Source organism: Lissotriton helveticus, chromosome 9 (assembly GCF_964261635.1).
Source record: "Lissotriton helveticus chromosome 9, aLisHel1.1, whole genome shotgun sequence".
Lineage (NCBI taxonomy): Eukaryota > Metazoa > Chordata > Amphibia > Caudata > Salamandridae > Lissotriton > Lissotriton helveticus.
Window position 1 is genome coordinate 919170020 of NC_136070.1, and position 13810 is coordinate 919183829.

Here is a 13810-nt window from a genome sequence, read left to right on the forward strand (position 1 = left end):
GGTGTTCGGTCGTGGAGCCATTTCTTCTCCAGCTTTCGGCGGGTGCGCTTGGATGTCCGGAGGTCTTCGGTGAACCAGGCGGCTTTCTTGTTGGTGTGGTTGGTTGTGGAGATCTTGAGAGGGGCGAGGGCATTGGTGCAGTCGTTAATCCACTGTTTGAGGTTGGTCGCGGCAGTGTCGGGGTCGATGGGGTCGGCCGGTGGTCTCAGGGCGAGGGTGGTTGTCAGTTGGTCCTTGGTGACCTTGCCCCAGCAGCGGTGTGGCAGCTGTTGGGTGCGGTGGTGTGTGGTGGGTTTCTTGAAGGTGAAGTGGACGCATCTGTGGTCGGTCCAGTCTTGTTCGGTGGTGTGGTTGAAGGAGACGTGGGGCCTTGCGGAGAAGATGGGGTCCAGCGTGTGTCCGGCGGCGTGGGTGGGGGTCGTCACGAGCTGTTTAAGTCCGAGGTTGGCGAGGTTGTTGATAAGGGCGGTGGAGTTGGCGTCGTTGTTGTTTTTGAGGTGGAAGTTAAGGTCCCCGAGGAGGATGTAGTCTGTGGAGGCGAGGGCGTGGGTGCTGATGAGGTCGGTGATGGTGTCGTTGAACTGTGGTCATGGTCCGTGTGGTCTGTAGACGAGTGTTCCTCTGAGGGTCGTGTTGGGGTCGGTTTGGACCTGGAAGTGCATGTGTTCGGCAGTGGTGAGGGTGTCTTCGGTGTTGGTCGAGACTCTGAGGGTGTCTTTGTGGACGATGGCGATTCCCCCTCCAACTCCGTTGGCGCGGTCTCTGCGGGAGATCTTGTAGCCTTGTGGGATGGCTATGGAGATGTCTGGTGCTGAGGTGGCGTTCAGCCAGGTCTCCGTCAGGAAGGCGACGTCGGGGGTGGATCGTGACAATATATATATCTTCAATACATATACATGAATTTAAATACTGTTAAGTCTTTACAATAGTTTGGTAACAATATTATGGCTATGATGTTTTTGTAGCCTGATATTTAAAACGCAATATTCCGGTAGTATGCCATTTATTTGGAATGCACAGATGACGATTGCCACTTGGTCACTTTCAATGTGAATAACTATAGTGATAGATATAGTGCTTAATTCTGGTGTTCTACCTGTTTCTAAGCTTAATCCTTATTTGTGTATGCAAATGGTTTAGGTTAATAGATTATTTCTGCTGTAGATATTGCTATGCAACCAATAAATCACAAATTTGAATGCTGTCACATCTAGTCAATGTTTACAGTCTTATGAGGTTAATAAAATTCCTGGGATATGGGGCCCCAGCAATATGTTTTGCTCTCGACCTCAACAAAGCCTGTGACAGCACTGTCTGTACTAAAATCACGTCTTTTCATCAGAAGTGGCTAGATATATATCAAATAAAGTACCCCCCCGGTGTATATTAGAAGTATATTGCAAGTTACCAAGGAGTTCCTTGACCATGTAGAGGAATGAGGCCAAAGACTGAGTTCCTTTATAAGGTCATGGAATTCCGAAGTGACTTGCAATATCCTTAGAATGTATAGCAGGGGTGTACTCTATTCCTTGTAATACATGGTCACACCATAACCCTCCTACACCGTCATTTAAACACTTTGGGCCCCATTAGGATGTCGGGCAAATCGCCACCGCCATGCGGGCGGTGGCGATCCGCCCGACATCCTTCCCCACCCGCCACCCATTTCCCCCCCGCCATATTACTATGGCGGGGGGACCGCGGCGGACGGAAAGACCGTCTGCCACTTTTCCACCCGGTCAAGGAGTTGACCGGGCGGAAAAGGGTTTCATATGGTGGCGGTGTCTGTTAGACACCGCCATCCATATTAGGGTGAAGACGGGGACATGCTTTTCTGTGGCGGCAACATGCAGGAATGTCTTGTGGGGGCCCGTTGCAGGCCCCCAGGGACTCCGGGGGTGGGGGGTGCACATGGGGGTACCTATGGTACCCCCCTGCACTTCACTGTACAACGTGGCAGGCACCGCAAGGTGCCAGTCACGTTGTGCATTAAAGTGCACAATGTGCATTTTTAGCATTGCGGCGGGCGGTTCTTTCAGCACCGCCGGACGCAATGTTAAAAATGCGGGATGTGCTCGCCAGTGTGGCAGGCGCATCCTAATGGCCCCCACGGGACCGCCGCCCTTATGGCGTGCGGTCCCGTTTTACGTCATAATGTAAAAAAAACAACAACAAAAACGCCGTACCTTATGATGTGTAGAAACATGCGATTAGATTCTATCTTTCCTATAATTACCTAAAGCAGGGAAAGCATTAATATATTACCATAAATATCTCTATTCTGCGTATCACTGATCATCTAAAAAAGCAGAGCAGAATAAAGGAAAGCCACGTAACCTTTGCATATGTTTAAACTGCAGCTTTAATTGTGCTTTGTGACCTGCCTTTCTCCTCAGCTGCCGGCTCTGGCAGCCGACATTGTGATGTCAGAACTCAACCGTTATAAGTTATTACAGTTGAGCGGCTACTTCATTTCTTGATTAAAGGTGACTTGGGATATCACAACTCCACTGTAATCAGCAAATTAGAGATGGGGATTTATACAGGGATTGCAGGCTCCCATATATTGCAAGAATAATAATGTTATTGAAGAACTAGCCCAGCATTGTGGGTTGTGTGGAACTGATGCTAAATGGAGTCCTGATAATAATGTTGTCTCTATTTTCCCCCTCCCCTTTCTCTCTCCTCTTACAGATTCCACCAGGACAGGTAAAGTACATTGCTACATGGCGGGAACAGTGGCTCAGAAGGGAGAGGAATCAGATATTAAATGAATTTTGCTAGAAGCTCTTCGTTAGCCAGTAATTCAAAGTTCTTTAGGCTAATGCAAAGGCAGAAAACACCTCCAGATCGTTGTCCGATTGGTGGGTTACAATGCTCCACCATCTGACCGATGCATTGTACAATGCAATGATTTGTTTACACTGGACACGTGCTTGCATGCTTCAAACACCACACTGCATCAGGTTCATTAAGATACACTGCACTGGATCTCCACAGTATGCATGTCTGCAGATTATACACTGTAATGCATAAGGTACACTGCTTGTCTCTGCATTAAGAGCTGGATGAGAGGACATTGACACAGGATCCTGGATAAAGGAAGCTGCATGATTTGAGCATTCACTCTTGGAACATCAGCTGCCTCTGTCAATTCAATTCAATCATTCGATCTCAACACAAAAATCATAAAAGATACACACTATATATATATATATATATATATATAATTTTAAGACTTTCGGTATTCACAGAAGGCATTTAGGAGTCCTAAAGTTAGGAGTCCTAACTTTCCTACTACTGAATTGAGAATAATCCTCATTTTAAGACTTTCGGTATTCACAGAAGGCATTTAGGAGTCCTAAAGTTAGGACTCCTAACTTCTGTGAATACGGAAATGAGTAAGTGTCTTCTGTGAATACCAAAATTAATAAGTGCCTTCTGTGAATACGAAAATGGTAGTAAGTTTAGGATTTTGTCTTAAGTTAGTTCTGTGAATCGGGCCCATAGTGTCTATAGTAGACACTGCATTGAATGATTGACCCTGCATGTTAATCTAATTTACACTGGTTCTGTGACACTGCATGTGTTTATTTCATACTGTATTGAATTGTGGGTACTGAATCGCTCTGGATCTTACACTGACTTGGATCAGGGAGGCTGCACAACTCTAATACAGACTGCACCATATCAGCGACACTGTGCATCTCTTGGGTATACACTGCACAGGCTCAGGAAGACTGCATGCCTTTTTATCGTACCCTGTACGAAATCGGGGGATACTAAAGGTCCTTATTATTATTATAGAGTGTCTAGGAACAAAAAAACAAAAACACTGGCTTTCTCCCTTATACTCCGAGCTGAGTCAAGGATATATACTTTGGGGCAGATTTACAAGCCCCTTGCACCGCAGTTGCGTCACTTTTGTGACGCAACAGCGGCGTAAAAAATGCGGCAAATTTACAACGTGATGCATCTAGGGAGATGCGTCACGTTGTAAAGCCCTGTGTGCCATTATACCTGCGTCAGGTATAATGTATGCAGGTTAGGCGTTCCCACTCAGGTAAAAGTGACGCAGTGAAATTTACAAGATTTCACTGCGTGACTTTTAGGATGCCACTGCGTCAAAACCTTACGCCTGCGTGAAGCAGGCGTAATGAGTGATGCAGTGTGTTGGGAATAGGCTGCAACATGCATTGCTGGAGTTGCGTCGTGCTTGCGACACAACTCCAGCAATGCGTGACTTTTCCGCCAACAGATGCGTCAGAATTTCTGACGCATCTGTCAATCCTTGCACTAGAGTGCGCATTATTGTAAATACGGCGCATCTATGGTGGTGCAAGGGTTGTTCACGCAGGCGCAGGGAAACTGACGCATCTATACAGATGCATCAGTTTCTTGTAAATCTGTCCCTCTATGTCTACATTATACATTGCAGGACCTTTTACACTGCATGCAATCTGTATTTAGTGCATAGGAGGCATGGTATTATGAACTAAGATGGGTCGAGGGATTGCATTGCTCTGCTTTATGCTCTGCTGTAAGCATCTGCTTTATGCATGGCACTTTTTCCAGGAATCCTGATGCTGACTTCTCTATACACTGCACTGCAGTAGCTCATAGAAACTTCAGGACTGCATTAAATACTGTGTTGGCTCGTGATGGATGCACATATTTTTATATACCTTATGTCTATACATTAAACATCGTGGGATGTGAAAGCTGCATGCCCGCATTATGCAATGTCATGAGCTGGATTAGACACACCATGGGCCTAATTCACAAACTGCTCTTTGTAGTACATTTTGTGGGACTATAGTAGTACTACAAAACATACTACAAAGTGCTGTTCATCAGCTGCACTTTTGTGGTAACTTACACTTTTGAGTAAGTTTACTACTGTTCTGCATTCGCAAACTGCATTTTTGTAGTAAGGTACACTTTTGTAGTAATTTACACACTCACTCTATTATTTTCGACGGGAGGTTGTTGCAGTACCGGTGGTTGGCAATGTGTGATGCTGGACGTACTTCAATAGTTACTATAAAAGTGCAGCTAGTTAAAATCAAAAAGTAGTACATTTGCTCAAAAGTATAACTTTTTTGGGGGAATCAGGCCCAGCTTGTCTACATTGTAAACTAAGTTGGATCAGCATTGCTGCATTTCTTTGTGGGGTCATGGTAAGCCTCTTCAGGACACCCACCCTCAGAGGCGGTATGTAGGTGTGTTCGCAGAACAGATGGAAGCATGCCCTTACAACACACCACCAACATGTGTTCCTTGTGAGCATAAACTTGCCAACTTGTTGCATGATTCATACTTCCTCCTGGTTTTCGCGAGATCTTGAATCCTTCTTATACACACACACCATAGACCAATAAAGATTACACTTGGGTGGCAGGCTGCTATACTCAGGGCTTTATTCTCCCAGAAAGGGGTACTGTCCTACAATGGGAACACAAGCTATACACACACGATCATTCAAGACATATGCAGCAGATCTCACTCAGTTCAGACCCTAGCGCCTCACTCACACACTGATGTCTTAGTGATGTCTGTTAGGCTCTTGATAATGAGCAGCCCTTCCCCCTCCACCAACAGTAGCCTGAGAGTATCTCTCATTTTGTTGGCAGTAGAGAACACACTGCTTGCATGCTGGAGGGCATGGTGTTGCTTTTATACTTGATTTCATGACGGGAAATGGCATTGAGACTGGGAGACCACTCTCAACATGGGTTGGCTTCAGCTTTGCGGTCACTTGCTTTGGGTTGCTCCTCACACCAGGAACACACCTGGGCTTCCCCTCTGGGACCATCTCTTCTACTTTAGGGCCTGACAAACTACTTGCCTCTCTCAGCAGCCAGAAAAGCTTCTAGGCACTAAGCAGACCATAAGCTTGCCCAGAATGTTGCACCGAATTCAGGTGATGTCCACTCCCCTCTGAGACTGGCTGTCATACAGATACTAGCCCTGGTTACACAGCAGATCTTTGAGTACTCTGTGGAGCTGTGGGGTGGCGTGGGTGCACTTTTATACTCATTTTCCAGACAGGGTATTTGGATCCACTGTCCAAGGTTTTGGAACCAGTTTAGGGTGGTTAATTTTCAAATGTAATTATTTCGCTGTAGTGTAGGCAAACCCTTTGTGAAAGGTGATGGCTCCCACCGTGGGCAGTGATGAGGCTGGCTACAAACAGGAGTACAGGATAATAATGAATCATGAGATCTTTGCACCTGGCTGTTATCAGTCTTTCTGAATCAGCAATCAGTGAAAGACAATACCGCAGGCCCTAACTTGAAACTTCCTCGCCTTTTACAACAGACAACAGCTTACTATCCCTCACTTCTATCACCCACCAAAAAGAAATGCTCTGGAAGAACTAATCATCAGCCCTTGCTAAAAGGACCTTATTGACTACCTTATGGTATTTCTGTCTCCATCATTCCTCCCTTTAGTGTCTGGGTCCACACCGTTCAACCAGAGGAATACAGTCTGTAAACTTCCTTTTACTGGGGAAGCTAAATCTATCCTCCATTATGTGTCCTGGTCAACAAGTGCCCATCCAAAATGTTTTCCACTGGTACCAGCACTCAAACTCTCATTATACACAGAATCTGGCTATCATGCATGTGCAACACATTCTCCCCACATACATGCATTCGGCATGCACACACAATGTCAATGCATGGGTGTAGGGGCCGGACTAAAACAGAACTTTACATGAGTGGGGCTAGTGGATCAATCTCCTTTGTGATCAGAAATTATAATTCAAAACTTTGGTACACTACCGCCACCAATCAAAGTGAATCACCCAGGTCTTGGACAGGAGTTCCATGTTGGTTTTGAGAGCAAGCTTGGTGTGCCCATTCAGGTCACAAACCGGGTTCCGTACGTTGTCATTATCACGGACAGGCCTAGGCCATAGTGTAAACGCTGGATTAGCATGTTAGCAGGGCCAACAAAAAGTCAGGATAGCAGTTTCACATGCAGTTGGGGACACACCCCTATACCATGCAGGAGACATTCCCACATCAACATTTAGTCAGTTGGGCTTTGTATTAAACCTATTGGCCTGTGCAGTGATCCACCCAAGTAACGCCCCAGTAATGTCCCCATGACAAAGTAATGGCAAGTTTCACAAAACAGTTTTTACACAGTGAAATGTTCACCTTTATAGCTTGCGCTAAATAATAAATTACATGTGTCACTATGCCTCACTTTAGCGCCGGTGCAAAGCTTTAGGAAACCTAGGCTCTAGCCTTCATGTACACCCCTTGCAGACTCTCTCATACTTTAGGCAAGAAGTCCAGAGATCTTTTTCTACCTTCCTGGTTCACAGATATTGCCAGTTTCTGCTTTATACACTGCACCTTCTCAAGTGCATTGCAGTTCTCTGCACTATACACCGTACTACAGTAGATCAGCGATATTGCATGACTGTATTAAACCTTGCATTGCGTTAGGGAGATGCTGTTGTTTTAAACAGGGTAATAATTTAGGGGTCACTGCAGATACTGTTGTATGTGACAAAGCACTGAGTCATATATGCTGCATGTCTCTGTGTTATACCAACGACATTGTATTACGCACTATTAGATTATGTTCGTCTGTATGCATTACTAGACTCTCCAGGACATCACAGACAGAAAGAGGATCATCTCTTCCCTACCCTCAGTCACCATGTCTCAGTACGTCAACTTGAGGGATGTCACCCTTCGTTGCACCTTAAAGCCTGGTTGTTACCTGATTATCCCCAGCACCTTCGAAGCCATGGCTGAGGCAAAGTTCACCCTCAGGATCTTCACAGAGAAGCAGCAGAGCATCAGGTGAGACAAAATGTGTACAAACGTATTTATCAAATGCATTTGAATGAGCTATCTTTTAAAGTTGCCATGCCTGTCTGTAAAACAGATATATTAGCAGGACTTTCAGCTAGCCTGAGTCTTCCTTGACCTGGAGTGAGATCTTTGGTCTCCAAGACACAGATTTTACCCCAATTGTAAGTAAAATTATTGTAACGCTAACCTTGGCAAAAAAATAAAATAAGAGGTTTATATGGTCACTGTCATACAGTCTTCGGGCCTCATAAGGAGTGTCCTGCATTTCTCTAATTTGCGTCTACGCCCCTCCACCAAGTAATCAATACAAAGTTACCAGTATCGACCATTCCTGTAAGCGGTGGCATGTGAAGGATGATGACATTATCTTTAAGGGGATTATAAGCGCCACAATGATTGGTTGAGAAACCTGGAATAATCCAAGAAACATGTTGTTGCTAAACATATTGAAGCAAATGATCATAGGACGAACTAATAACGTATTGATAAGGTGGCCATCCCTGTAAACTCTTGCAATTTTGGACTATCACATTCATGACTGTACCCATTGATCGTCAAAATCAAAAGTTGACATCTTTTCACTACTTTTGCCCTGAAGAAGTCCTCTGGACGAAACGCGTTGGCTACGCTTTGCATGAAGAAATAAGAATAAAAGAATTTTTTAAGCCGTACTGAACGTATTCTTCATAAGTTATTGGCTCATTATTATTCATTGTGGAGTGCTGAACCATTGTGCTTTGTTACAAAGCTACCAGTATGTCCAGGGAGAGCAACTCTGAGGTTCAACTGTGAAATGGGAAATTACTGGGGAATCAGGAGTACAGTACCCAATTTCCCTGGTACTTCCTGATTTTCCCCTGGATTTTTAGCTGTGAAATCTGTGGGAGAAAAACATCACATCCACTGTAAATCCACAGACCTTATAATTCCCAGCTGAGGCAGTAGTTTCCGATGGGCCCCAATGGAGAATTCTGTAGGACTGGTACTGAGGTCCTTGGTGTTCTCAATTAAAGTGGCAATATAAGGACTATTACATCCTTATGGTGTTTTAAAGGTGAAGAGCAACTTCTAGAGCTCCAGCGATGGTAGAACAGTCAGACATTAGCATAGCAGTAAAATCTCAAGCACCTGGCCATGGTCCCAGTAGGCAGTAGAAACTGGGGCAAGAGTGCCACTCATTGGTAAGTAAGGGTACAAAAGTGACCGAGGTCTCAGTGCGGTAACTAGACACTCACGCAACAATTAAATCTAGCAGCCCGAGCATGACATGGATTAAGGCCATTGAAAAGTAGACACCCATGCAGCAGTGACACCCGGTGGTGAGTCTGAGCTCCTGAAGCAGGGTTTGTATCTGCATCCTCACCACATGACTGTGTAGTTAGTGTGGGCCAATGTCAGGAGAGTGAAAAGTAAGAGTGGCTCTCAAAGAAGTTACATCTGCAAATTCCTGCTATACTCCACATATGGTGGGAGCAATAAAGGTTGCACTGCAAAATGGCAGGATGTAGAAATTCTTTAGCCTTTTTCTAGCATTTGCTGAGGACCAAAAAGCTACCATTGGGGAAATAGAAAAACAGTGTAAAGGTATGCAATGACACTATCTGGGAGAAATATCATTGCATGCCAATGTGACATGGATGTTTCTTATCTTTCAGGGAATTTAATGAAGAAATCATGGCAGATGATACAGCATTTAAGGTAAACTGTTCATTGGGTGATCATGCAGCATGTGACAAGAGAAAGTTCCCTTTCCAAGAGCTTGGTACCAACTAAAGTAGAGGGTCTTCAGGGGGGTTGCCCTCAAAGCGACAATTAGCTCTGTATTGATGGAGATATTTAGACTGCGGAGAGGGTTATTTTATTAGGAGAATGTTCTTTTTTTACCAGTGTCATTAATGAAAAGTAAGTATTCACTAGCACCAGACGGAAAGGGATTAAGAGGGTTCTCTCAGATTTTATTTCTTAAAGCCTTTACATGTGTACTACAAATTTACATGCATAAAATACGTCGAAATAGGTTAAAATTCTCATTTATAGTAGTAGTTTATATCTTGGACAAGGCATGTAAGGTATACTTTTATTCTCTTAATTGGAACTGGGTTTTTTGTATAAAGCAAGTGAGTGTTTGTGCTCACTATACATCTACCCTCTATTATTCACACTGCCCCATCTAAGAGCAACCCCCTGTAGCCTGCTCAGCAAAAATGACCAGAAATGGGTTAAGGCCAGGGGCTTAGCTACCATCGGTGCAGCAGGTGCAGTGGCACCGGTGCCCAGAGCCCCCAGGGAACTATTGGAACCCTGACAATTGCCGTATTTACTACCCAAGCTGCAGTGCAGGGGGCCATTTTCCTTGCCTGCACCAGGCTCCATGGCATCCTTGCTACATTACTGGTTTACCGTCAAGGCACTGTAGGAGTTGGACACTGTGCCTGTGTACCAGGCGAGTGTTCCCTAATAGTCTCAGAGGCCATGGTGCTGAATTATTACCATAGCAAATATTAATAACCCCACTATTACACTAAGAATAAAACTTAGGGGGGCAGATTTAAAAGGACTGGCTCGCATTTACAATGCGGCGCATCATGGCGCAAGGATAAATAGATGCATGACGCATCTGATGGCATAAGGGTGGCGCATGCTGGAGTCGTGTCGCAAGCGCAATGCAACTCCAGCAATGCTCAGGGGCGGCTCATACCTAACATGCTGTGTCACGCCTTAAGCCTGCTTCAAGCAGGCACAGGGTTTTGACGCAGCAGCGTCGGAAAAGTGACTCTGTGAAATCTTGTAGATTTCACTGCTTCACTTTTCCGAGGCTTTTTCCGACGGAACGCCCACCCTGCATACATTAAACCTGACACAGGTTTAATGTGGCGCAGGGCTTTACAACGTGACGCATCTCCCTAGATGCGTCACATTCTAAATAAGGCGCAACATGGCGCATGGTTTACGCCACCGCTGCATCACAGAAGTGACGCAACGGCGGCTTAAATGTGTTGCAAGGGGCTTGTAAATCTGCCCCAGAATGTCTAATATTTGTAAGTGAATTCCCTCTAGGGTTTTCTTCGTGATGCACTCAGAGACAAAATCCCTTAACGAATATGCACTTGGAAACTTTATATTATTAAATTGACTCTCTTCACCCTCTGATAATACACAGCAAGGGACACACCAGTAGTCATATTATACCGCACAACTGAGTACGGACAATCTAAATCTCCTTTCAGGTCTTCTGGGCAGTGCGAATTGATCATGCTTGATGATTTGAGCTGGAACGTAAACTGTAGAGTTACACAAGCTGGATGATTGTCTTCGATTCAGCAGTTTTAGGGGATTGTTTGGTACTGTTGCGGTACGTCGAACTTAAATTCAAGGTCTGACCCAGCTTTTGGACCATATTGCCACCACAACTAATACGTCATCAACCTCTGTTTGAGAGGCTGACTTGGAGAAAAGCTTCAAAGATGTATTCACGTTTTTGTAAATCTTCGGTCAATCTTCATGGAACACTGAGCATTTGGGGGCAGATCTACAAAGAAGTGGCACAGCATGGCACCGCAAGCCCTTTGGCTGTGCCACGCTGCGGCACTTCTGAAGCACAGGGATGCAACATATTCTTGTAAATATTTTGCATCTCTTTGCTCCCCCTGCGCTGGTGCACAAACTGCAGCCATGCGCTGGCGCAGGCACCATGGTACAAGGATGCCCGCGTCATTGGGAGATCGTTTTTTTTGCAGGAAGGGGCACCTTCCTGCACAAAACAATCACTACAGGCATTTTCCTCTTTCAATGTGAGCTGTAGAATGCAGCACGCATTGAAAGAGGAAAAAACAAGGAGAAATGAAAACATTTCTCCTCGTTGCGCACAGCTACCCCACCTCTAGAGTGGCGTAGCATTCAGCCGCATCTCCAGATTTACGAGAAATCGTAAATTCGATGATGTATCTTGTTCCTTGGGTGTTGCGTGGGAACACCCACAACAACACCCATGGAACACCCCTTCAACGCAAAGTGCTCTGTGTGAAGGGGCCGTAATTACAAGGAGAGAAAGTCACACTGGGTGGCTTTTCCTGTCCTTGTAAATATGGAACAGCCCCCTGCGCCACCAGTACATCCCGAAAAGTGATGTACTGGTGTTGCACGGGGCTTGTAAATCTGCCCCTTGGTACGCAGCCTCGGCCCGTGCAGGCAAGAGCGGTGAGGCTGGGTTGGGGTGATTGAACAGGCGACCACAAATAATTAATTTTCCCTTGTCGTTGTCTGTTAAAATCCCTCCCAAACCCCCTCCTCCCACCCCCCACCCAGCCCCATTGCCCCACCACCCTTACTTGCATGGGTCGCGGCTGTTGGTACGGATATGCTGGCTCCCTCACCTTAAAGTCAGTTGGAAACGAGTCCCACAGCACAAGCAGGATCTAAGGATCAGTCCATTGCAAACGGCCCATAGGTTTAGTTCAGGAAGTAGCACCTCTAACGGGTTAAACCCTTCCATAGGATAGTAGACTTTGACCCAAGAAGTCCATTCATTAAATCTCCTGGATATGGTACAATAGAGCACCCCAGTCCTCCCCCCCCCCAACCAGGTCATTAAGTTTCAAGGGCCTTCCTGTGAGAGGGTAAAAAAGTAAACTTAGGGAGTTTTCAAATTTAAATAAGCAAGTTCTCTAATTCAGCTTTATGAAATGACCTTCCTTCCTTTTTGGGATGAAAATGCATTTAGAAAGCAGTAAACCTGATTAAGAAGTCTGACACTATCATAGAAAGAATACTTCTGTGCCCTAGCTACAAGTTATACTTTTTCGAGTGATGGTAGCATATTAAGCAATAGCTTCCCCTTAGTGTGATTATGTGAAATGTTTATGTGTAGAAGACAAGCAGTTTATTTTCCTCCACACCCTATCGAACGCATTAGTAACCAGACCAGCAGCTTTTCTATGGTTAGCTTGCAACTTTGCAATTGTGAGTTTTTTGTTGTTCACTTCTAGGTGCCTGCCTAGCTTCCCAAAATGTGGCGTGATTGCCCCAACTTACTTGGGCTACTTTGAAAAGCAGAAGGGGTACCATTTTAAAACTGAACATAACATCTCTATAGCTTATTCATCAGGCCCTAGAATCAGCCGAATCCGAACACACGTAAAAATCCAAATTCCAAGTGACCAAAAACAGAATTTAGGGGAAACACATGAAGAAAGTGAGAAAATTCGCACCTGCTTTACAAAAATCCGCATCAATATAATATTCTCTTATTTATGCGAAAACACTTTTTTAAAATAACTTTATTGCCATTTTGAGAATCACATAGACAGCATTTTTCCATAGAGGTTCACCGTAAAGATATCTATCAGTCCCTTCCTACCCTCCCCACATGTGAAAACACTTATAGGATAACTGACATACATTCACATGCTTGAATCATTCCCGATCATAAGACTATGCATTTTTAAAAATAAAACAACAGTATTAACTTATATAAATGATGGTGGAGGACCAGAATACTGCACCTAAAATATCAGCCGATAGAAATATCATGTCCTAAATACTGTTTACCAGAATATGACTCCACTTAATTTAATAATACAATTTCATATCGACACACAATGGTATGTTATTTTTGTCTACAATATTTAGGCATGATATTTCTACCAGGTGATATTATTGTTGCCAATATTCTGACGTAGAACCCATTTATTAGGGTGCCGTCAGAAGCCTCATTGTGTTATGCAAACCCCTACCTCCAAGAGGGCACCTTTTGGAGCACAAATATGTTAGCTACTCACAGAGCCACTAATTATGTGGTTTTGGAGAATGATATTATGCGAGGATTTTACTGAATTATTTGGGGGAAAAGGGTAAATTGTGCATCATAGAATAGCAATAATAATAGCTCAATTGTACAGTTAATAAAAACTTTTGAAAAAACACAATTATATGCATACAAATAGTTAATAAGATATTGAGGTAAAAGAATCGAT

General features: G+C 44.4%; 1 protein-coding gene across 2 annotated transcripts in view; it reads left to right on the forward strand.

The window, feature by feature from the left end:
- LOC144781997 (calpain-1 catalytic subunit-like) overlaps window positions 1-13810 on the forward strand; it is a 383987-nt gene that overhangs the window by 275615 nt on the left and 94562 nt on the right. For both annotated transcript variants that reach the window (XM_078661096.1, XM_078661095.1), the window contains exons 11-13: window positions 2695-2709; window positions 7624-7826; window positions 9494-9536. In XM_078661096.1, the coding sequence (XP_078517222.1) occupies window positions 2695-2709; window positions 7624-7826; window positions 9494-9536 (261 nt within the window). The remainder of the gene's footprint in view (window positions 1-2694; window positions 2710-7623; window positions 7827-9493; window positions 9537-13810) is intronic.